Source organism: Triturus cristatus, chromosome 3_2 (assembly GCF_964204655.1).
Source record: "Triturus cristatus chromosome 3_2, aTriCri1.1, whole genome shotgun sequence".
In the NCBI taxonomy this organism is placed as follows: domain Eukaryota; kingdom Metazoa; phylum Chordata; class Amphibia; order Caudata; family Salamandridae; genus Triturus; species Triturus cristatus.
Genome location: NC_140584.1, coordinates 78,973,809 through 79,000,344, shown reverse-complemented (window position 1 = coordinate 79,000,344; position 26,536 = coordinate 78,973,809). Strand labels below are relative to the sequence as shown.

At 40.5% G+C, this 26,536-nt stretch overlaps 1 protein-coding gene across 1 annotated transcript in view; it reads left to right on the top strand.

The window, feature by feature from the left end:
* Window positions 1–26,536, top strand: part of UBASH3B (ubiquitin associated and SH3 domain containing B) — a 648,856-nt gene that overhangs the window by 242,187 nt on the left and 380,133 nt on the right. Inside the window, exons 2-3 of the mRNA XM_085647271.1 lie at window positions 22,688–22,741; window positions 25,982–26,168. Coding sequence (XP_085503397.1) covers window positions 22,688–22,741; window positions 25,982–26,168 — 241 coding nt within the window. The remainder of the gene's footprint in view (window positions 1–22,687; window positions 22,742–25,981; window positions 26,169–26,536) is intronic.

The window sequence follows — 26,536 nt, the reverse complement described above, 5'->3', positions numbered from 1 at the left end:
ACAGAAAACAGTGACACCACACAAAGCAAGGAAATAGTGGGATAATACAATTTTAACATTTTTCGAGTACCTCCAGCTCCCGGCTTCCGCCTCAGGACTGGGTCAAAGGTTTGAGTGCATTGTTCCTCATATATTTACTATTATATGATACAGCATACAGCGCACTTAAAACCTAAGCACTCAATTTTAAGATACACTTGTAAGCACTGCTAGTGATTGCTCTTGTTTAGAAATGACATAACACAATTCAAAATGATTTTGTGCATAAAAATGGAAAAAAACAGATCTATGAGCAAGAATGCTCAGCTAACATTTTGGCCTGCAGGCCATATTAACTACTGCAGACAATCCATCTGATTGGTCTTTTGGAGTAAATCTGCAATTGTGTACAAGATGGAGGCTTCCCTGAGAGTTTGCCTGACAAAACATTTAGTGAGTGCCCACAAATTCATAAGTTGGTGTTATTTACAACTTGTTTGCTGGTCGTTTTCCACCCTTGAAACACATGTAAGACTATTACAGCAAAAGGAAGGAGTGTGTGCCTATTTAGGGCGGGAAATAAATATGTGCACCCCTGTTTTCCATAAGGGTTCGCCTAGGGATTTTTCTCAATGGGCAAAAGAATTTCTGTGGGGGAAGAAAAAAGTTATTTCGAAGTTTTCCTCCAGGCGTGCTTCAGTTGATTTGTTGTCAGGAAGAAAATCAGCTGAAGTCCAACAGGCATACTAGCAGTACATTTGAAAATCTGTAGTTTTGAAAAGATTTTTATATTTATTTATTTTTAAGCATACAGGGCTCTAGGAATCTAAGGAAGAATAGGGAGGGAAATGTCCCAGAAAAATGGAGAGGGCATAAATAAAAGTTAACTAACATAAATGGAACATTTTCAGAGTCCCTTTGAGGTAAGCAAAATTGGATACGCAACATAGTTTTGACAAACTAGAATTCCACAGCCTACAAGCAGGACACTAAGAACATTGGGCACGTCTGAAACTAGGGGCAGCAAGTCTGAAATAGATATTAAGCTTCAGGTCTTAATATAAGGAGTCAAAATGTGCAAGAAGGAATGGTGAATCTTCGAATACGTGGTAAAAAAAACAAAAAAACAAAGCCCACATGGTGGGCCAGGGCCCAAGGGGTGGCACAGTGTATGTTTTTGGGGAAGAGGACATGTGTCCCCATTCCCCAAGCCTCTTTGAGGCTCCAGGGACCCAATCCACCAGGGCTGATATGTAAATAGGGAAATGGGCACCCCCCACCCCTGAGCCTCTATGAGGCCCGGGGAGCCCATCCCATAGGGTCAATATCTAAATAGGGGTCAGGTGCATAGCTGGCCTTTACCCACAATAGAATTAGATGAAAAGAGTAGATGGATACTCCATGTTGTCCTAGCTTGAAAACTTGAAATTGTTTTTTGTTTGTTTATTTGCTGATGCAAGTCAACATGTGCTGATTCATCTAGGACTCACTACCCTGCAATATCTTGATAGAAGGAAAAGTGCACCAGGCAGATTCTTAAACCAACATATGTTTGACTGGAAACCAAACCAAGGATCATCAGACATTGGAGCCGAGGTCAAGTTTGTTCAGATCACAAACCAGCCTGACCCCAGGTTCTGAAGACAAAGTAGTTTGGAAAGGGCTAGTCCAAAATATCTACATAGATTGCATTTCAGTCGACAAGAACACACAACCAACCTACACCAATGCATTCTTGGCCTGAGGGATGTAATGTAAAAAACGTTCAGGTGCCTGAGCTGCAAAACTACGTCTGGTTTTGTGGGCCAAATGAGAGGTCAACCGAAGCACGATCACATGGTTATTGACAGAGGCAACCAATGGGTCAAGATGTGGAGGCCACAAATCAGAAGCTTCTACAAATTTGAAGACAAACAGCTGTGACTATCTAAAAGATAGGCCTTAAATTAGCAGTTGGAAGTGGTGGACATTTGGTAAAGTCTCATCATGAAAATGGGGGCTGAAGTCAAAAGATCTAATTTGATCTTAAAGTAGGTTTGCCACCTGGCTGTTTTTCTTACCAGGTTGTCCTTTATTTGAATGTCCTCCCTGGTACAAAAAATAAGTGAATTATCTAAAGCTGATGTTTTTCCACATATCAGTACATATTTTAAACAGCAAATATAAGTAGAAAGCACTTGTCTATGTGTTCTCGGACTGCATTCATGATCCCTGCCATACCAAGACCAAAAATATATGCTAAAATAAAATACAGCCAACTTTATATAAGGCCCTATTTAAGTGCGAAGCTCAGATCTTTGCTGAATATTAAAATATGAACAAATGTTCGCTATTTTTCTGTGGGGAAAAAGTGACTGGTGTGCACGTTAAACAAAATGGGAGAGAAGGTCAGCCCTGCTGAACTTCGCAGGGAACTCTCAACGAAGAATATTAACAATAAGAGTTTTATGAATAACAAAAAGTATGTATTGATTCTACAGAGGAACATAGCACGTGCGTCACAAGCGCTCGCACAATAGCCGAATCACCCTTTTTTTCTTGACTGAGATTCTATACGTTTCATTTTCCATTGAGCTTGCGATAACTGTGATACGTTGTTCTGTAAAAACTAAAAACAGTTACTGTTAATAGAAGATCAAAAAACACCTTCCTGACGACGGGAGAAGAGGGGCACAGAACAACGCTCAATAGTGAAAATAAATCAGCGACAACACATTTATTTTTGGAGAAGGCAGAGAAATAATAAGACCAGTCATTCGGCGGTTTGAGCACGATAACAAGTCTGCATGCGACACATCCTACTGCGAGAGTCAAAGGTGGCAGATTAATAATATATAATTCTGCATGTGTGAAAAAATTACAAGAGACAAAATACACGAGGCCACGTGTTTCTGAAGAATTCTCATTTCTGCATTTTTGTGTCTCGTCACAATCACTCCTTCGTAGAGGGGTGGAATATTGCCAGCGAAGAAAATCCTTAAAGTGACACTAACTAACTGTTCTACTTCCAGCGCTTGTGAAAAGAGCGTAGAGTTTTCTGTTCTTCGAGCTTAATTATTACCCCGGAAAGCTAGCTAAATTAAGGAGCGTGTGAGATTGTTTTGAATTTAAATGAACAAGCCCAGGTACACCGGCACACAATGGCTCTTATTTGCGGACACTCGCGGGAGTGCAAAATACTTGGTAAACTAGCGTTAAGCAGCATAAAAGAGCATGTAACACTTTTCTCAATGTGGTGCTATTTCATAACGAATGTGTGAGATATACGACATTTTACCATCAGTAAACGACAACGCTCGACGTTCATAAATAAAGTACAACCGCTTGTGAACAACAAAGTTATTCGCAATTAGGATGTTTATTTTGGGCAAAACCTCACCTAATGGGTGCGAAAATAATTTTAAGGTTTACTAAAATTTTACAGAGAAGCTATCAGGGCCAAATTCAGGGAATGCCGCCTCAAGATAATCTTTGGGAACAGCCTGCGCTTAAGTGGATGTTATGCGAGTTGGTGTAGTAAAGGATTGTGCAGGGCCCCAAAAACAGGAGGTCCCGAATGAGAAATAATGTTGGGATCAGTCATTGGATAGGCCAGAGACATGAAGTTCACTCTGAAAAGATCAAATATGAAAACAAAAAATTTTGAATTGTGTACGTGAGTGAGGAACAGTGGTCACCAAGGTCTCCTACCCATTTTATGTTCTTTTAATTGCGTTTTAATATATCTTTTTAAAAACTTGGTGTATATTTGGAACTGTTGTTACTTAGCGTGATTCACACCGCAAGGTTGCACTGGCCACAGGGCTCCAGGTGCTTCGAGCGGGGCCGCCATTTTGGAGGTCAGCGCACCAGCTCTCATTACGCTGGGGAGATTAAAAGGCACACTGTTGAATACGTGCATGGCTGCCTGACTGGGACTGAGCTGTCTTCAACGCTCCCAGTACTTACGCTGCTCACCAATGTCTCCTACCCATTTTATGTTCTTTTAATTGTGTTTTAACATATCTTTTTAAAAGCTTGGAGTATATTTGGAACTGTTGTTACTTAGCGCGATTCACACCGCAAGGTTGCACTGGCCACAGGGCTCCAGGTGCTTGAGTGGGGCCGCCATTTTGGAGGTCAGCGCACCAGCTCTCATTACGCTGGTGATATTAAAAGGCACGCTGTTGCGTACGCGCATCGGGCGCACCGCTGGCGCGCCAAAGGCGTGCTTAAGGCAAGCCCGTCTGCGCCCGTCTGCGCCTGTCCGCGCTCGGGCCGGGCTTAGGGCCTGTCACCCTGGCCCTTTCAATACAATAAGGCTGACTTACACCAGGGAGGACCTCACTAAACTTGACCCAAAAGGGAATGATGCCAGGTGTCCTTGTATACCTCTAGAAAATGTATCCACACATCTCAGAACTATCTGCCCCTCCTGTAAAACCCGTCTGCCGCACAGTCTTGACATTCCTGTCTCGGGCCCTAAGGACATAATAGGAAAGAGGGACATTAAGGCCGACCCACCACCTCTTAGAATGCTAGATCATTAATCAAGTATAGCACGGAATGTGCTCGGCTCATTGTAGAACATGACATTAATCTGGCTCTTGTTACTGAGTCATGGTCGGATCAGGCCTCCGGGCCTGACCTAGCCAACGCCACCCCACCTGGATTTCACTGTCATACCTTGGACAGACCTCACGGAAAAGGGGGAGGTCTAGCAGTTATCTATCACCACTCATTGGAACCCTTATTCCACAAAGCCTCAAATGCCTCTTGTGAGGCTCTTTCATTTAGCGTTCGCACCGCACATCACAGTACCATTAAGGGGATACTCCTTTATCGCCCTCCAGGTCCTAGGGGTGGTTTCCTGGAACAGCTGGGGTCACTGCTCGAAGAAGGGTTTTGCGCAGATTCCTTTATGGTACTAGGGGATTTCAACGGCCATCTGGAGGATCTATCCAATCCAGACACCGTCGCTCTAGGACAGGTGATGGAGGCAGATGAACTTAAACAGCTGATCGATGGATCAACACACAGCAACGGACATACCTTAGACCGGATATTTTCCGACAATCCCAATCTCACAGTCACCTCGGTACTCCCTCTGGTATGGTCTGATCACAGCACCATTTTTTGGGGGGTCACAGAGCCCAGATGTCATAAAATCAAACCTGATCTCACAGGGAACATGGGGAAAAGAGCTTGGAAAAACGTAGATGGGAAAGAGCTAGGGGAAATACTAAATAACACTAAACGCCCCCTCCCTTCAAAGGTGGAAGACACGGCCTCTGCATATACGGGAACGCCTAGAGGAAGCCTGCAACAAACTCACCCCGATCAAAAAATGGATCCCTAAAAGGACGAATCCGTCCGCCCCATGGTTCTCAGAAGAATTAAAAGTACTAAAACAGTCCTGCAAACGTCTAGAAAGGGCGTGGAGGAAATGCTATACTAGTATGGATACAGATAATTACAAGCTGAGTCTCTGGCAGTATAAAGATAAACTGTTGGAAACCAAGAAGACGTACTACACAGAACAAATCACTCAGGCCAAATCTGACCCCAAGGTAATTTTCAAAACAATTTCCAAACTCATGGCTCCAGAGGCTCCCAAGAACAAAAGCAGCCCAGAGCTGTGCGAAACACTAGCCAAATCTTTCCAACAAAAGTAGAAACAATATTCTCCACTTTTAACCTAGCACAAAAGGAAGCGGAAAAGTCACAAGGCATGGAATCAAACACTCCTGTGTTAGCTAATTGCACTATTCTAGAACTACCTAGGGTTATAAAACTTCTGTCCTCCATTCGGTCCGGCTCCCCGATGGACCCATGCCCGGCATCAATACTGAGACAGATCCCGGAAATAATAGGGTCAACCCTCACTCCACGGTTTAATAATATATAATTACATCAGGCATATTCCCTATCCAGTGGAAAAAGGACTCCATTCTTCCCTTATTAAAAAACACAACTTTGGACCCCAGCGATCCAAACAATTACAGACCAATTTCAAGACTCCCACTCCCGACCAAGATCTTTGAAAAGGCTATAAACATACAACTTAGCTCATATCTCTCAAACAACAATCTGCTCGACCCCTCGCAATATGGTTTTAGAGCAGATCATAGCACTGAGCTGGCTCTAATTAAATCCACTGAGGAGGTGAGGAAGGAGATGGACAGAGGAGGAAAGGCTATTCTGATTTTATTAGACTTGTCAGCAGCCTTTGATACGGTCCATCACAAGGTCCTGATGGGCCAGCTGTCTGAAATAGGGGTTCAAGGAGCTGCATGGAACCTATTGCGATCATTCCTGTTGGAACTCTCACAAACGGTGGACCTGGACAACCATAGATCAAAGCGATTTACTCTTCCCTGTGGCGTACCACAGGGATCATCATTAAGCCCAACACTTTTTAATATATACATGATCTCCCTGGTGGCCCTGATCAAATCATATGGCTTTCAAATAAGTTCATATGCAGACGACACTCAAATAGTGCTTTCAATCTCACACGGACAGGAGAAGGAAACTGGGGCTCGCTTTCATAAATGTATGAGGGCCATCTACGGTTGGATGATGGCCAACTGCCTAAAGTTAAACTCTGGCAAAACAGAGGTCCTTATATTTGGAAATTACTCCAATATCTGGACGCCAGAGTGGTGGCCTGACGAGCTGGGCATATGCCCATCACCCACCAGGAAAGCAAAAAACCTGGGTGGTGATCATGGACGACAAGCTCTTATGGTGATCACGTTGGCATGGTGGTCTCGGCCTGCTTCCTTATCCTCAGGATAATAAGGAAAATAAAGTTCTTTCTCCCCGAGAACAGTCTAAGGACAGTGATTACTGCCCTCATTATGGCAAGGATTGACTACTGCAATAGTCTTCTGCTAAATACTCAAAAAAGGCACATCAACAGACTGCAAATCGCTCAAAATGCAGCAGCACGATTAATCACAGGCACTCCCAAATTTGTCTCTGTAAAGAAAGAGCTGGCCCAACTTCATTGGCTCCCTGTGAGGCTAAGAGTACGATTTAAGGCCCTTTGTATGACCTTCAAAGCCCTTAACGGAATTGGCCCAAGTCATTTGAGGCAGAAATTTAAGTGGTACGTGCCCACTATAAATCTTCAGTCCAAAGGTACTAACCTAGTCGTAACTCCCGTGATCAAAAAGGCCAGCTGGGGCGGCAGAAGCTTCATCACATGCGCCTCCAAAACTTGGAATGAGCTTCCACTCCATCTGAGAAACTCTCCAGATCTTCTCCCCTTTAGAAGGGGGCTAAAAACATGGCTCTTTACTAATTAATTCTCTCCCTTCACAGACTTCCAGCAGGCATGCACAGCGCTAGGACACCCCAGGGTAACCGTCCGCCATATAAGCTCCATTAACATAACATAACATTGACATTATGAGGAGAAAGCAGTTTTAGGCTGGAGGAAGTTGGGAGGGATAGTACAGTGGATAAGGAAGAAACGGAGGTATGACGAGTTAATGTCATCGGTATTTTTAATATTCTGTATTTGTTTAATGTATTGATTTGTATACAGTTGAGGCTGGGAAAGCAATATTGTTTTTATTTCCATAGGCGTATGCATACTTTGACATGGACGACCTCTGTATTTTGAACTCAAAAACATCATTATTTCAAAAGTATTAACAAGCCACGAATATTTTGATCAGAAATATTGATTGGTGAGGTGTGATTTGTCATGGTTTGCACAATCGATCAGTCATCTTCTGATAAGACACTGGGTCCCTGTTGGAAGTTATTTAACTGTGTTCCACGACTTTTGCCCTCAATCAATAGTTCTTTCCAGATAGGACTTGGCGGCTCAGTCAAATGTGTGGATACCACTGTCGGGCCCAGTAAAAAGTTATTTCAGCCGTGCTCAGAAAGGACTTTGTGGAACAGTTACAAGTTATCTTGGAAGTTTTGCAATTTTACTTTGGGGCTTAGTCAAAACTCGATTTAGCCAAGCCCAAATTGCATTTTGGGGCTCAATTGAATGTATTCCGATAGTACATTTTGGTTCAGTCATAAGTTATCTCAGCCCTGCTTTGGATTGTATAACCCTGAGAAATGTTCAAAATGTTGACTCAAAATGGGGTCTTTGACAAAAAAGCATGTTTTCTCCTTTTGCAATGTAAGTCTGCCAGAAGTTTGAACAAATGTAGTAAACACTGAACGAAAGGTGGGGGAGCTGCAAGCCCTCCTATGGTTACGGATCTGATGACCGTCAGTTCCAGCTTTTTTTACCTTTCTAACTGGGAATAGATGTGAGAGACTAGACACATTGGATTACACATCTCAGTGATTAATCTGTAAAAAAAAAAAGGTAAGTGCAGGGGCCCAATGCTTTTCTTAAGAGCCACTTTTGGAGCTTCTTAATGCCCGGTTTCTTATTTTTGGGGTTGCCGAATACCAAGTCTGCCTAGCATTGTTCTTCCTTATACGGCTGTTGCCCACCATCACAGACTTCTTGTCTTTTTATCCGACTCTTGCAGGTTCTTTCACACCTCTGCTTTCACCCATTCTCAATGTTTTCCTATCTTTCTCTTCTGCATCCTTACTCCATTTTCTGTCTTTTTCTCTTTTAATTTAGGTGATAGTCTGATGATTAAGGATAGATCCCTGTCCCCAAAAATGAGTGCCGAAAACCACTACCTGCAACCACCAGCACATATTAAGCATACATTATTACACAACAGACTAAAAACCGAACAGAGACATACATTTTTCAAATTATTGTTAACCGAAAAAAGTTAATATAATGTGTTTGGAACAAGGAGAGACAGCAGGCATTGAGGCCTGGTGTCTTTTAAAGGAAATGAGTGTATCATTTTTGGAAAATATCTGCAATATATGGCATCGCTCCGTGAATTTTAAAATTACCTCGTATATAGAAAACAACATAAACTGTTAATTGCTGCTTAACGATGGAAGCTAGCCACCGACCTATTAGGCATAACTAAAGCATGATTTATCTGTGCAGAGATTCAATATATTCTCTGATCTGGTCATTAGATGTAGGCCTTTGCAGTAGGCACATAACCAACTGAACTCCTTTCACCATATTGGAATCTGTGACACTTATATTTAACTAGCATCTCTACAAGAAACTTATTAACCCACTATGCTCTCTTGCTGACAAGTATTCTTCCCTCTGAGTTTTCAGAATATTTCGTATCATTCACAATGCTCTGGAGCAAACACATTAACCACCAATGCTGTTTCACTAGTATTGTAAACTGAGGCCGTCGGGATCTATTCAGAATTCTGCAGAGTGCCTTAATCCAATGCGCCACTGGATTCAAGTTAGCCTGGCTGATGAGCGGTAGTACCCCAAAACCGGTTCTAGGATGCTTGTTTCCAGTCCAGAGAGGACCTGGCCTGGCCTGTTCCCATGAGGAACAGGGTCAAGACTGATTTGCATATGGCTGGGTCCAAACTGGGGTTGTGTAGTGAGCAAGATAACAATGGATTTAATCAATATCTGTTGACAGGGTGGTGAATTGTCGATTTGCTCTGCATTCCATTCATCAATTGTGTGTTTTTTGCTTTCTGCCCTAAGTGTGCCGAGTATGCCCAGACATGGGTTCCAGGCTCACTGTGCCACTGGATTCAAGCTAGCTTGGCTGATGAGGGGTAATACCCTGAAAAAGGTCCCAGGATATGTGTTTCCAGTCCAGGGAGAATCCGGCTTGGCAGTTCGGGCTGGACTGTTCCAATGAGGAACAGAGTCAAGACTGATTTGCATATGGCTGGGTCCAAACTGGTGTGTCGTAGTGAGCAAAGAACAATCGATTTAACCAAGATCTGTTGACTGGGGGTGAATGTTTTTATTGCTCTGCATTCTGTCCATCAATTGTGTGTTTTTTGCTTAATCCAATGAGCTGTCACATACTTGCTGACACACTGGCTGGCAGGCATACTCATTAAGATAGTTCAGTTGCTTTATTTTCTTTCTTTGCAAAATCTTTCTTTGCAAAATAGCAGGCAGCTTGAAGGTCGCAGGTTCAAATTTCTTTGCTTTTGAAGCCAGCTCAGATTAGCATCTTTCTAAGTTTCATAAAATAATTACCACTGATTTAGATAAAAATAACACCTTATATTCTCAGAGCTACATATCTTTGGAAATAAATGGCAATTTAAAAATAACAAATACAAATGTATGAGTTTATGGTCATACATATATACACGCACACACACAAAGACATAGCATCACCAAAAAAACACAGTTGCGGTGCAGTTATAGTCATGAATTAACAAAGAAAAAGCATTGAAATTCGCAAGCTGTGGTTAAGAGTGCAAACCATGAATTTGACACTATGCTATGCTGATGACTTCACCCTAATGAAAAAGATGCAATGACGAATGTTGTAAACCATCTTATAGAAAAGATTACATATTACATTGCCTTACTATTTTGCCAGAAACAATATAGATGTAGTATCATTACTGGTTTGATAATTAGTTGATTAATTACATTTCACATTGAAGGTGTTGTTATTGTTTGGTATAAATAATTTGAGGTCAGAAGCATTGTGTCACGATCCAACAGAAACATGCCAGAATAAATCCAGGTACAGTGTGTTTAGTAAAGGGCAAAAGAAGGTTGAAGTTAAAAAGCAAATTCAAATCTCTGAGTTGGATGTTCATCCTTACGTGAAGGAATTGAAAAATCACCGCCAAGGCAGTCCTTCTGAGTGCCTGCACTAGTTTGTGCACTTTGAATTCAGTGTGGAATGTGAAACTCAATTCGGCGCACTTCAATGAGGAGAATTCCTTGAGCACGTGCGTTTCTTGAAGTTCTGTCATGTTAGCTAGATTGAGGGTTGCGGCATTGCTATAAAAGCGCTGTGTTAGTTCTGTCGTGTTTAAACATTTACCTGTTATGTTAAGTCTAGTGCGAAGCCCTTTCCTGAGATCTTGAAAGTGTTTCTCCTTTGAGTCAAGGCAATTTATACCTGTTTAACCCGCTCACACGAGAGAAAGATAAGGGGCGTGTCACTGCTTATGAAGAGTTTACAGTCACTGGAGTGAGAGTAGTGTCTTTCTAAATAACACAAATTAACTTCCAATCCAAAAGGGAAGTACTTCACAAACTCTACATTCAGAGCCAGGTGGCCTGGAGAAAAGGCACAAGAACAAACACAAATTACTTGAAAGTGTGATCCTCGAGCAGTGTGTTCCAGCAGAGACTCTAGGCATAATAATGTAAATAACTTTTTGAGAGCATTAGAACAATTGTTAGGCAAAGCAGATACACTTTAGACAAAATTAAAAACAGCAAATATGTTACATTCTATTGTCAATAGGCAACTACTACCAAGTTAAAGAATTATACTGATAAAAGAGAAGCAAGGTCCTAGTCTAACAGGGTATGTGAAGTGTTACCACTAAATATAACCAGTGTCAATAATGTGCAGTTAATATCTGATTAAAATAGTAAGTAAAATATGTTATTTATTTTATTATAGTTTCTCCAGATTCTCACCAGTAAGATACTACATTACGTACTAATACACCAGAAGGAAGGATAAGCTAGAATGGGGGGAGAGAGAGAGAGAGAGAAGACAGACCAGGCAGTCTCTTCTTAATCCCCATCCCCTTTCCCCCCTCGTAGCACTCCTCATTTCCTGTAACCTTGGGAGAGCGGGAAGGGTTCTGAGACGGGTACTGGAAACGAAGCTTCCTTCGGCTCCTCTGCAAGTAATAGGCAAGAGAAATCCTGGCACATTGCTTTTAGTGTGCAAAGTTTTTTTTTTCATTTCCAAATCTTTATTGTGTTATTGAAACAAAGGTACAGGTAACAATAATATCTCAGAAAACAAAGACTTCTAATATGTAAACATCTCGGGTAAATTTAAAACAAAATAAGAGAGAGAGGATAAGAACAACAAAGGAAAAAATGCAATTGCATATCTAAAAACATCTGTGCAATATTATTATGGAAGTATATACAGAATATAATGAAAAGAGCTGAACAGTTCATGGCAATACATATTAACCAGTACAATTGTTCAAGGTTGCTTGATTTTTTCAAGATAGAAGTCTAGTTTGTCCCATATGGGACGTGATCTGGGTTTCCAAGGAAGGAGATTTTTGCAAAGTGATATTATCAGCACCTCTGATAAAAAAAAAGCCATTCTTTCCACGTCTGTACTGATACATTTGAAAAGTTGTTCCAATTACATTAAACAATCTTTCGGACTAGTCTGAGAAACAAATTTACTACTTCGGCATCATCTTTGTCAACATTATCGAAATGTGCGTGGCCAGTCAATAGGCAGGAATTGCAGTAGGAGCATGTGACTTGTAAGACCATCCCTACAAAACAAAAAATCTCCACCCAGAATCCTTGTAATTTCAGACAGTAAAATAACATATGAGCCAGATTACCCATTTAAATATCGCATTTCCAACATAATGAGTTCTTTCATAAATGAAGTTTGTGCAGCCTTTATGAGATCCAAAATGTGGGAAATCAGACTAGCCAACTTTGTAGAATTTAGGAGAAACATGGAATATGTTCTGGAGGCAACACATCCAAGTTTACTTAAATTAATAGCTAATCAAAAAATAGAGGGATCTAAATTAAACTACTTTTCTTTGGCTAGCAAGACTTTTATCTTTATAAAATGATAAAATGTCATATTATTCAATTTGTATATGCCTTGTAAGTTAACAAATGATAATTGTTTTGATTTAGTGCCTAACAGCTGAACTGTAAAATACTTCTAGAGCATCACTCACCCCAATTAAAATCTTTTAATCAACTTTAATACTTTTTCTTATGCCAGCTGGATGCCAAAATTGAGTTTTTGAATTGCTTTTCATCTTGGAATCGTAGGACGTTTCTTAGAATCTGTAAGAATAGTGCTGGAATGGGGACACTAGCTTTAAGAGATGTCAAATATTGGATGAGGGCAGCATTTATTAAAATTACATTTTCCACTTCTACCCACACTAGTTGGTAAGAGACAGGTTGAATTAGCCATCTGGACCCTTGTTTAAAGAGAAACACTACCTGATAGTCCTCAAAATCTGCAAATTTTATAACACCCTGTTATTTGGGAAGTCCAAGCTTCTTTAAGGATATCCTAGGACGTTTACCAATCCAGAGAAAGCAGTTTAATAGAGACTAGTTTAGCAAAGAAAAGAAAAGAAATCATCTCATAGAATTGCAGGGGTCATACTTAACAGATTATTAACCAATTGGGAGATTAGCATTTTAATATGCTCAATCCTACACCCCCATCCTAAAATGTTTAGGGACCAGCTCTCTATGAGATAAGAAAACCTTTTTAAAGCAATACTTTTGTTATGTTTAATTGTCTCTGTGAGATCATTCTTAAATTCAGTACCAAGACACTTAGGGGCTTATTACGAGTTTGGTAGTCTTTCTGTCATCCTGCCACTGGTGCACAGACAGAAGGACCGCCATGCCCTGCTTGATTACAACTGTAATCCATGGTGGGCGGGCGGGTGGTGCTTCAGTGGTCTCACGGCAGCAGCTTTTTAAGGCTCATAGGTGAGCCTTAACTGCAGACATTACTGTGACAGTACCTGCAGCATGTTCCTGCACGGTGTGGCATGCATGTCACACCGTGTAGGAACTGGGGCGCAATTCCAGGGGGGCACAATATGTGCCCCTCTTCATGCACCCCCAGGACCAGGGTCCCCTTTGTTGCCTCTCTCTTTTCATGGTGTTATGCACGGTGGTGCTGCAGTGGCACTGCCAGCATATTGCTGCCCTCATCCTCTGTGTGACCGCTGTTGGATTCTAGATACACGGCGGACCTGTGGCAATCCAAGCACCACACTCTGAATACTACAGGTGGACCCACAGTGGTGGAGGTGGTCGGTCCGCCACGCCGAGTACGGCAGTCCTGTGGACCGCGGTACTCGTAATAAGACCCTTTAATGTATTTGGATTGACAACCAACCCCGAGGGTTTCTTACCCTCTCAATTTATTTAAAGCCATGACCTCAGATTTGTCTGTATTTAACTGTAGCCAGAATAGTGCGAGTATTTTTCTACAGTTTGAGATAAAGCTGAAATAGATCGCTCTGCATTTTTGGTAAAAATGAAGATTGCATCCGCATATGCTGCTGTTTTAACTATGATTTAACTATGATATTATTGAGATCAATAACTGTGATACTTGTATTTGTCCTAAACATGCATAGCAGGGGTTCAAGAACTAACAAAAACAATGACAGTGATAATGGTCAACCCTGTCTTGTACCTTGTTATAGGCCAAAAGCACTAGAAATAATAGCATTTTATCTAACTTTTGCAGTCAGTTTTTCATAGAGGGCCATCACATATTTATAAAATTGTTGCAGAGTTGAAATTTATGTGAAATTGCACTTAAGAACAGGTAACTTTGTCAAAAGCTTTTTCGGCATCAAGATCTATAGCTACAGATGGTGTGTTTGCTAAATTAGCTTTTTCAATAACATGAGAAAATAGCCTGATGTTGTTGCTAGAGCGATGATTCTTGCCAAAGCTCACTGCGGTAGGGTGGATGAGATTAGGTAATAGTTTTTGTAACCTAATCACAAAGATTTTTCACGTATATCTTGCAATCTGCATGAATCACTGAGATTGTTACATAGTTTTTGGGTTGAATAAGAGGTTTCCTCACCTTTGAAATGATTGCTATTCCTGCTTCTATCACCCGGTGTCCTCAAAATGGTGAAAAGGGAAAGTAAAGGGGCTTGTCAGCCAGGCCAGAAGTATCTATAGCTTTATGGGAATCTAGTCCTGGGGCTTTATACATTTTCAAATTATGAATGACTTTAGTAGCTTGATCAAAAGTTATAGGTAAGTTATGCTTTATCCTATCATCCTTGGAAATGAAAGAGAAGTCTAACACAAAATTTGGAGCAAACTTTAGAGTTCCTTTTAGAAGGGGTATCCTACAGTTTTGTGCATACTCCCTAGAGTTTCACCATATGTTCATATTTTAAATGTGTATTTCCTTTTCATCTTTGATTGAGGAGATGAAATTGTTACTCTGTTATTCTGTTTACATTTTAAGTATTTTTTCCAGGAGTATTAGCCTCATGGAGTCTGAAACTTTTCTTCTTCTGTATCCACATACCTATTCTCATACTGAGATTGTTTAGAATATGTGAATATTTCAATTGCATGTGTGTGTATTCTAACCATTTATTTTCTTTTTTTAAGGTGAACAAGAAATTGTTCTCTTCCTTATTTAATTGCTATCTTATATTTATTAGGTATGCCCAGGATGTAGCTTTTAGTGTTTCCCAACAGATGAGGGAAAATATCCTCTAGGGAATATCAATTTCATTATATATGTTTGTTGGGTAAATCTGGTTATGCAAGATCTGATAGTTCATTCTTTATAGATTCTGTGTTTTTTAGGGGCAGTCGCACAAAAATGAGGGTGTAATATATGAATGGTCTGAAATGTGCCTTGGTTTTATGGGGGCTTCTTTTAACGATTGTAGATGATCACTAGAAATCAAAATATATCTATTCAGGAGTAAGAGATGTGGTGGAGATTAAACTGTGTAGTCTAACTCAACTACCACCAAGTAAGATCAATGCATTTTCTGGAATGTAGCCCGTAGTTTGGTTGAGATTAGACCAAAATTCCAGTTTGTCCGCATTTGGGGCATATATGTTGATTACATAAAAATCTGTGCCCTCCTTATTCACCTTAAAATTATCAATCTGCCTTCTCTATTTTCAGTAATGGACAGTATAGAAATGGTAGCTTTTTTGAGTATCATCGTTACTACTCTGCATTTATTACCAACTGCCAAGGAACAGAGTACATCACCAACCCATTTACAGAGTAAACAGTGTGCATCATTTCGACCAATTTTGCATTCTTGTAGAAAACTTTTATCCCCTTTCAGCTTATTTGTATGAAACGAGACGTTGTGCCTCTTTACCTGGTGATGTAAACTCTTTGTGTAAAACAATATAAAGTTTAAACAAATTCTGGTAAGAGATGTATGAGACAAAATCATCTAACTTTATACATAGGAAGATTTGCATAATATAATTGGTGGGAATATATATTGGAAGCCTCTTACCCATGTTAAAACCATATTAGAATAGGTCAACTGCGAAGTACTTGAAAAAAAGGTGAGACAGATATGGATATGAGAATAAAATTGAAAGTGCAAAAATGGAGAGGATAAGAGTAAGAGACAGGACACCAAGGCCTTGAATAGTCTAAATATGCCAAATCAAGAACAACAACAAAGAAAAAGATAAAGATCGCCCCATCACTCCCAAACCTCCTCTCAGCCACCACCTTTTCTAAGCAGAGAAGTATATTTCAAAGACATGTAAGCTCTAGGATGAACACAAATATATACATCTCAAAGTTATGAATAATATCCAGAACAAGGAATACCCACAGTACATGAATAAAAGCTACTTCTAAATTATCTAAAAAAAGAGAACATCATGAAAAACATGCCATTACAAAACATGGCAAGGTTTTGATTGAATGATAATCTTCTGAATACCTATTAATGATATTAGTGTAACAATCTAAACTCAAGGTTCCAGAAAACTGCAGTAGGAGAAAGGAGGTTTGGTGGTACCACAGGCCATACAAATATATTTGAGAATTTAAAGAGTAAGTCAATAATGTATGTGGCATAGGATGACAATAAAGTAGTACAGACATACTACACACAAGTTGCAGCATTTAAGTACAATTGAGCATAGGAACATTACCACATCCTTAAGGTATAGGTTCTGCTCTGTGTTTGGATTTTGAAACAAATTAGTTGGAAGTTGCTATCCACTTCTGCATTGTCTAGTTTGTCTAGAAACCTTTTGAGCTCAGTGTCAGTTTGAAAGATGTGTACAAATCTATTCAATAAAACCTTGAATAGTGAACGGCCTGCTAAGGAAAATTCTAGGTGTCCAGGTCACTATAAATCTATCCCATGCCATGAACAGTTTTCACTTCAATAATTTAACTGCAAATGTTGCAGTGATATTATCAATGATGTCATGAATGATCTAATATGTGGGGTAATTAGCAGTGCATGGTGAGGGCACACGTTATAGTCACTTGAGATAACTATACATTGTGAATTTCTGTGCTTTTCTTACTTTAACCTTTGGTTTTTCAGTGAATTTCTAGTTTTTGTTAACATAAAGTAATATTTTATTACCCGACGTAAAGCCATCCCCCTGCTGCATACGACCTTCGGCCCACCTTCATCTATGCAAGCCACTGCAGCCCAAAAGCCAACTTGGCCGGAAGGCTGAGTTGGCTGTCGGGCCCCGGGCCAACCCACCCACAGGCAGACAGCCCCACACTGTGCATGGCCTTTGGCCATGTGTGGCAAGAGGTTGGCCTGTGGCCAAACCCCCCTGCAGGCATCCAACACGACTTGTCGGGGGATTGGCCACAGGGCCACCTGCCACTATCAACAACCCACCCAGAGGCAACCAACCTCATCCTGCATGGCTTTTGGCCTGCTCACTCCAAAGTCCTTGCAGGCAGCCAATCCCATGCTGGGAGGTGGGCTATAGGGCCTGACCTGCAGCCTACCCATGTGGCCAACCCCCTCAGGCAGCCAACCCTATGCTGTTCATGGTCTTCGGCCATGCACAACAGGGGGTTACCCACAGTCCTACCCGCAGGCACCCAACCCCACACGGCGCATGGCCTTTGGCTGTGTGTGGCGAGAGATTGTCTGCAGAGCCTGAACTCCAGCCAGGCCCTGTGGCTAATCCCTTGTTGGCAGCCAACCCCACACTGCACATGGACTTTGGCTGTGCGCAGCATGGGTTGGCAACAGGGCCTGACTTGCAGCCAAGCCATGTGGCTAACCTACAGGAGGCAACCAACCCCATGCTGTGCACAACCTTTGGCTTTGTGTAGCGAGAGGTTAAACGCAGGTTCAGGCCACGGGCCAAGCCTTGTGGCCAACCCCCTTATCCATCAGGCAGTCAACCTCTGCACAGCGGGGTGTTGATCAAATGGCCTGGCCTGTGGCTTGGCCCTGTGACAATCCACCTGAAGGCAGTCACCACCGCAGGCTGCTATCCCAACACCACGCACTGCCTTTGGCGTGTGCAGTGTAGAGTTGGCCTTCGGGCCCCAGGGACCCAATACCCTGGGACCAAAACGTATATGTTAAGGGGAGGAGGGCTAGCAGCCCCACTCCCCAAGCCTTAATAGGTCACATTCAACCCCATTCAAGGCCGAATTCTAAAAGAGGAGATGGGCAGTGTGCCCCCAAGCTTCATTTGGCTTTGGGGACTCCATACCTGGAGCGAAAATTCAACTAAAAAGGGGGCGGGGTCCTAGGGACCCCCTCTTCAAGCCTCATTAGACCCCAAAGATCTCATCCCCTGGGGGTAAATTAAATTCTAAACGGGGATGGAGGCCGCTGTGCACCCCTCCCTTTTAAACTATTTATGGCCTTGGGGGATAGGGAAGTGTGGCCTCTCTCCCCTTTATTTTAAGTAGTGGTCTGGGGGATGAGGTCCCCACGGCCTAGTAAGGGTCAGGGAGGGGTGATGCGCAGCCCCCTAGCATTTAGTATAAAAACAAAGCCCTGGGGAATAGGGTCCCCAGGGCCCTAATAGGTTTTGGGAGGGGGTATGCGGCCCACTTCTCTTTAAAACCTTACCTTGTTACTGAACATTTCACCTATCTATAACGTTACTTTATCCTTTTGTTTTTTCAGTGAATATATATAAATATATATATGCATGATGTTGCATCTTTCACTGTGCTACATCACTTTCCAAATAATCATATCTGTGTTTCTGCATTCCTTGCATACGTTCTACATCTTCTTTCTATCCAACTTTTGCGCTGTCGTTGCTTCAATTTGTGTGACGCAGCAGCGGTGTAAACAATGTGCCACATTGCATCCCATTTACAACGTGACGCATCTAGGGAGATGCGTCACGTTGTAAAGCCCAGCGTCACATTATACCTGCATCAGGTATAAGGTATGCAGGGTGGGCGTTCCCACGTGGCAAAGCCTCGTAGAAGTGACGCAGTGAAATCCATAAGGTTTTACTGCACCACTTCGAGGAAGCCACTGCGCCAAACCCCAGATGCATCAGTTTCTTGTAATAAGCCCCTGAGTGTTTAGCCCAAGAGCCTTGTTTCCACAAAAAAACTGATCTTATTGTGATTCTGCACTACATAGATTGTTGGCTGTGTAGCAAAACATATTTCTAAAAATACATTGTAATTAGCTTAGGTCGACGTTATGTAATCACGTAAAATGTAATTAGATGAATATCTTATTAAAATCCGATACCACGAAGTTTAAATATGGAATATGTCACTATATATGTCATGTGCGTGTGGGTGAGATGCATAAATGGAACATTGTGGGATTAAGTGTACTTGAGTGTATGTTGTTGAAGGGGTGATGAGAACGCCTATATGAGAACAACCCACTGTGGGGACATACAAACCTAATGAAGCATCCTCATACTTCCACAAGAAGAGACTTCTTTGCCTAATTTGTTTGGTGCTGTTTCACAAATATGTACAAAATGTGCCTGATGCATGATACATCCAGGCTCAGGTTTCATGCAGATCAATCCTAGGAGTAGCAAAGTAGCATTTGTCATTTTATGCCCATTCATTTTTGTTCGTAGTTGCATAAAAAAACTTGCTGAATGGACTTACATGTAACATGGCCTGAAGAGACCACATTACATAGAAGAGGCCCTTTTTTGTTTTATGTAAATCTTTTCAGAAATGCTTCTGATATTTGCAATGTAAAAATTGTTAGGATGGTTTTAAATAGTTAACCCTTTGTGTATTTGGACTATTTACTCTGCGGAGGACCCAGGGAAGAAAAGTAAAAACAACTATTGAATCTACTTGCAGAGGGAGCATTTTCTCACGTCAGCTATTTCATGATCTGTGGACTCCTGAAGGGGCTACTACTGGACCCGGGTGGTGGGGCGGGGGTGGTGGGTGTATGACAAAAAAAGAAAACAGAATAAAAAAAAAACACTTACCTGAAACGGCCGCCACTTCTCCTTTGTCTTTCGTCCCTCCGAAATCTTCCTGCACTCGTGGCCAGCAGCAAGAAGTGTCCACCCTCACAGTCTCCCCAAAGCAATCACAATGCTTTAATGCATTGTTGTGATTGTCCTGTGTGTCGTAGCTTGGCACTCAGATTGGGACTGAAAGGGTTTGCATTTTCCTCACCAGGCTGTGTGATGCAGCCTGATGGGGAAGATGCAAAGTGCGCAGGACTATTTGGCCGGCCCAAGAGGTCTTGCCAAGCAGTCATGTGCATTTCAGGTGTGAAAACCACTCCTCTTCCTACTACGCCAGCCCCGCCCCACTCGAAAGCCACTGAAGTATATAGGAAAAATAAAATGATAAAAACACTAGTTATATCATTATATTTTTACTTTTGTTCAGTGGGGCGAGGTTCCTCCACCTCAACGGAGGAGCCGCCACTGGACTCAACAGGGATCCACAGATCCTTGCCATCTACTTGCCTGTAATAGATAAAGACATGTTTAGCTGCAACTACTCAATGCAAGGCCTCAGAAAAACATAGTCAAGTGGCACAATGGATATGGCAAGCACACCCTGTCCACAGGGAGTTTGAGAACGCAATCTATAAGAAAAATTCTGCTCCAAAATGAATATATATATTTTTTTTATTCGAATCACGCCACTTTTTATGCCACATCTTAAAATGAGCCATGGTCACTCCAAAATGCCAACTATGGATCTAGTTCTGCAGATCAAAACTCATTTGTAAAAACAATTAATTCAGCCAGTGCCCAACTTTACAAGGAGGCCAGGGTGACTGAACACAGAATGAGGCTGAAGGCCAAGTCTCGCACCTAGAGTTGAAAGCATGCTGCTAAGGCCCACAAGAAGCATATTTGATGGATAGTGATACTTGAAACAGGTAATGGCAGATGTTTAGTCCTAAGCTTAGAACCCACTACACCGGGGAGGCTCTAAAGACACCTTTTTACATCTACCACCCAACAGGTTTAGGGAATGGCCAAAGTCCACACCATGGGCTCAGGACTCACTGCACGCTGCAAAATGCTGTGCACACCAGGCACTAAAGATAGGGAGAATGGTAGCCAAATATTCACAGAGGCCACACTCAGAGCCACAGTGCATTGGATGTTGAGGAGTGGGGACTTGGACTAGACCTTTTCCTTTGAGTTTACAGAGTTTTTGATGCATTTGAAAACTATCAATAATGCCTTTGTTATTTATGACTTTCACTGAGAGCAACTCATTTGAAAACCAGATTCTAAATTTGGTTATTAACTACTATGAGGCTGCAACAATAGTTAAACAATTTGCAACTCACTGTTTGCCAGGAAGGAATTCCCGGCCACTCTGACAGGGCTCTTTAGGAGAGGAGACTGTCAGTACAGCTTTGACTTTCTGCTCTCATGGAGGGAAAAAGTCATAACTTCAAGAGGGGAGGCTTTGTGATGGCACAGAGGGTGGTGGGTTGGGTGGCTGAGGCCAGTTATTTATTTTTACATTTGGGACAGGGAGGAGTAGCCATGGTAGATAAGACTCCACATTACCTCTCTGTCTCTGTGTAGCAAACGAAATCAGACATACATTATTTTGAGGGCACACATGATATCAAAATATACTGGGGAAAAACTGAATAATTAGGATGTTTTTCACCTTGGGATTTTGAGTGAATTCATAGGCAACTTGAGCTTCACTCTCGTCTGTTTGATGTCACTGTTTAATGTCACTCAGAACTCCTCAGTGAAAAGAGACACATTGCTGGAGTTGCATCTGTTTTCAGACACACACCAGCGATGTGCCGATTTTGCTCCTACTGATACATCAGGAATACTGACGTATCTGTAAATCCTTGTGACATAGAGAGTCATACAGTAAATATGGCACATCCATGGTTTCGCATGGATGGTGCAGTGAAACGTGTTGCATCTCTGTTTTCCCACAGCAATGCAACACTTTTCATAAATGAGGCCCAGAATGTATAAGCTTTTAACCACTAGGCTATCTCAATGAATTAAACACTCTCTGCTGAAATCTGGGTCTAACGTGAAAGCCATAGGCTCATATTCCAGGCAGAGATACCCCTCTCATCCTTCCAAGGTTTAAAATAAGGAAAAAGGAAATATTTGTATTTCAAGGAAAAGATAAATATATGGAAATAAGCACTATATGAAAAGGTTATTCTTTTTTAAAAATATTTTTATTTATTTTAGACAAACAATTAGCATTGCAAATGCAGGAAACGGTTATTCTTATTATTATTTGAAGTAGTAGCAATGTTTTGGTTATTGGATGACCATAAGAATAAAGATATGATAACAATAATTATAGCAAAGTACTGTTATGATTATTAACATTGTTATTGTGTAAATGATCCTGATGAGGATATGCTGCTGATGACTTCTTTTTCTTTTATCATTGTTATTTTATTACAGTTATTGTTGTCAGCAGTATAATTATGTTATACATATTTATATTATTTTTGTTGACATAAATATTATAATTTTTAAGTAGATATTCATGTAGGTCTGTATTCTGGTTCCAAGAATTTATCCAAAATGCCCTCTGACATCAGAAAAGTGTTTTTTTTATTAAGTCGTATTACATTATATTTAAGGGGCCAGAGCATTTATCTGTGGATACTATTGAGATGAGCAGTCCTTCACAATGAATGCACATTCTCTGTTCTTTTTTTGCAGACAAAAAGCACTGGCCTCCACAGGTGGTAGAAGTGTCCAAGCTGCATGTGACTGGTTAGTATGAACTAAACTATATGAGTGTCTGAAGACTGTTCCTCTGAAACGTTTTTGACATGGTTTTACTTTAAAAATGTACCACTGAAAAATCTCTGTAAATGTTCTAAATGTGATTCTTTCTGTTGAAATCTATAGTAAGAGTCAGGAAAAGAGCATAATATCCCATTCAATCATTCAGCAGTAGTTTTAATGTAATATTGGGGATATAAGGCACCATAAATGGGAATTAGACTACAACCTTCATTGATATGCAGTTATACCTTTTATTAATGTAATGAAAGTTACGTTTATTATACTCTTTAACATTGATTATCACTGATTTTAGTGTAATTGATGTAATAGAAAGGTACGCAATAAAGAATTTACTCAGTAGTTTTAATTGACCATTTTCAAATTGATTTGAAAATATGATGGCTACTCTTGTTTGCCTAGCATGGAGTTAACCTGTTTATTTCAATTAGGCATCACTTCATAGGAATAAAAATATATTGTAAGATGACACATCATTATTATCAACAGATTGTACATATCATTCTTAAAAGCAGTCTGAGTCAGTAACTAAGAAAACCCATACAGCATTTATAAAACATATAGACAGTAAAGCAGTCTCCCATTTGAATGAAAGTGAGCCAAAGTAGAGCTTTATCATCATGGATTTAATTGAGAGTTGAATTAAGTCAATTAAGTATTTTGTCCGGTGTTTTATATTACAATGATAGTATAAGGATGTTTCTGAGCAAGTACGGTAATACATGGACCAAAAATACTAGTAATTTCACTTGCTAGGTCACGTAATAAAACATAATACAAAAAGTATTTATGATATTCCTGCAATGATTCTAAAAATAAAATACATTTATTCTTTGGAAAACGTAAATCTATTGGGACGTGTAGCATGTAGGGGATTCCTTCATATGCCCACTGAAGGAATGATGGTAATAGTACAATATCAACAGGAAGAAATTTGACCACTCCTTTCTTGTGTCCTAACACCAAATACCCTGTACCAAAAACACATTCCATTGGAGCTCAGGCATATCTTTGTCCACAACTCCCCCTTGCATGTTGTGTTTAAGAAAGATATGGGACATTCTAGTGCTCTGTGTTCATTTAACCAGTGTCTGCCTACTTTATAAATTTGCCAATACTCGTTAGGTGTCTTTCTTCTTATGATTAGATACCTGAAAATCAATGGCATAAAATAGGGATGAAATTTGCAGTGATTGTAGAATATGTGCTTCAGCAAAGGAGAAGATATTCTGATCCTGGGTCACCCACTCTATAGTGGTATGGTACCACAATATAATGGACTAAATATCATCTAACAAAAATACTGAATGCTAAATATAATCTACAAAAACATATCACCCCATTGGCGTTAATTAGAGGAAATCTACACTCAATGAGATTATATTTTTGTAAATAATATAAAGTACACTGTATTGTTATTCAACATTTTATCAGCAATATTCTGAAATAAACCATCTATAACATGACTTAAGTCATGTTATAGATGGTAAGTGCTTACTCAAGGGAGCATGAAAAGTTCAATTGTTGAATCTCACTATTGTCCCTAATGAAGATAAAGGTTGCCACATTCTTTGTAGGTGACCCTATATAACCTTGCCTCTGAGACAAGTAGAGTTCCATTGACATAGACCATTGTTAGAACCCAGAAAGTTCCCTCATTTGGTCCGATAGAGCAGACGTGTGCCATTTTCTTGATAATATGAGACCTGGCACATTGTTCCCTTCATCTCCAACATGCTATGCTTTCTGCATGAAAGATTTTCTGGCATCTTTGGAAGATTTACTCTCATTACTTTCAACCAGCTATCAGCCTGCTCTGATTTTTTTTATTGAAATGCCTAAAGCATTATTTGACTTGTAGGCTCCTAAATCTCACGAGACACAATAAACCAAAAGTTATTCTATTCTTAGAGGTGTTGCTGATACAACAGCACTGGAGATGCGGCCAGCTGACAGCTATGCACTCTATACCAAAGAGTATGCTCTTGATGTATACTGTTTAGTCCACTGTGTGATCTAGTTTAGAAATGGGTTTAATGTACAGAACATGTGATAAACTGGTCTTTGTCCTAATCATTGATGCCATAGCTGTTAAAGCCTTAAATCCTATATAACGTAAGGTTTATAACTCTAAAAGCTTTAACCTACTAAATTCTATTAAAGTTTAAAACGTTTAAAGTCTTAGACCCTGTAAAGGAAAAGTTTACAACTGTTAAAGCTTTAAACCCTATTAGATAGTTTGTACGAGTGTTGAAGATTTGACCCCATAAAGTAAAGTTTACAAATGTTAATGCCTTACTCCCCAGAAAGAACAACTTACAACTGGGAAACCATTTAAACCCGGTAAAGAGACGTTTGTAACCCTTAAAACCTGAAAGCAATAAAGCTTATGACTGTTAAAGTTTTACAATTCGTAAGGAAAAAGAAAAAATTGTTTTCCATTCGGGCTGGTGTTAAGCATTAGAGAGGAGTTTGTTGTGTTACAACTCGTAGGAAACAATTTAGGCCGATAAGTCCATGTTATTCTATCAAGAATTGTTCATTGAGAACTTTTATCCTGTTATTTTTTTTTTATTACCATAACGGAAAAGTAGAAGTTTACTGCCAGCGATTGCTTTCTTCGCTGGTTTAACGGGCAGCTTGTAAGACTGAGAGTCAGGATGCTTTTACCTGCAACGTTTTGTGATAAGTGAGTTTGTTTCTGTTATAATTAACACAAGTTTACTTGGAAGAAGCGCCTGGACGTTCATCACATTCTAAACCTTTTATGGGATAGTTTATTTTGTGTTTTTTTTTTAGTTTCTGCTTTCTGTGACTGCACATTTATGATGTGTTCAACATTTCATTGAGCATTTGTTAGAACTAATGTTTCTTTGAACACAAAGTTATATTATGTTGGACAAAGGCTGGGATGTGAGATCTTTATAAAACTAAAAGCCAGATGTTGCATCCTCTCAGTCCATTTTGGTGTTGCATACAGTGCTGGTTCCACAGCAGTGAAGTATTAAGTAGCAGTCCAAGGTCGCCAGCAATACAGCACCTAAAATTAGCAAAAGCGTTCTCTTTCTGGGAGCAAGGAAGGGTAGAAAACATTCTTTGGTACTTGCAAAACTCTTTGGATAAATCTGGGATGAATAGGAGGGGGTCACTGGCTGTACATTCTCCTGGGTTGTTTACAAAGTTAAACATCTCCACTTTGTCTTTCAGGTTGTTCTCTCATATAGATGACCCTTTCCTAGACGACCCCCTGCCTCGCGAGTACGTTCTCTATCTTCGGCCCACGGGACCCCTGGCACAAAAATTGTCAGAATACTGGCAGCAATCAAAACAGTTATGCGGAAAAAACAAAGCACATAACATCTTTCCGCACATCACGCTTTGCCAGTTTTTTATGGTAAGTTGTAATCTGAACAACATTGTTTTTCCTAATTGCTGACTTGGGTGGTTGGCCATCGTTTGAAAGATAACATATCACCTTATTAAACGCAGCTTGCTAAAGAGCATGGCTGCTTATGTTGTGAATCTTGTGTGTTTATATTTTTTGTGGTGCTGTTAAAAGTGGTTTATGGTTTCTTTTGCACATATTAACCTAACACATGAGATCAGTGATGCCAGTGATGATGTAATTTAGGATTACATTAGTGATGTTGTGCGTAGTCACTTCTAGGGCATGATGAAGGTGTAATTTATGGCTTGTGTACATAAACGTAACAGGTAAATGTCATTGATTTTTCAGTTTGAATTGTGACCAAACAAAATTTA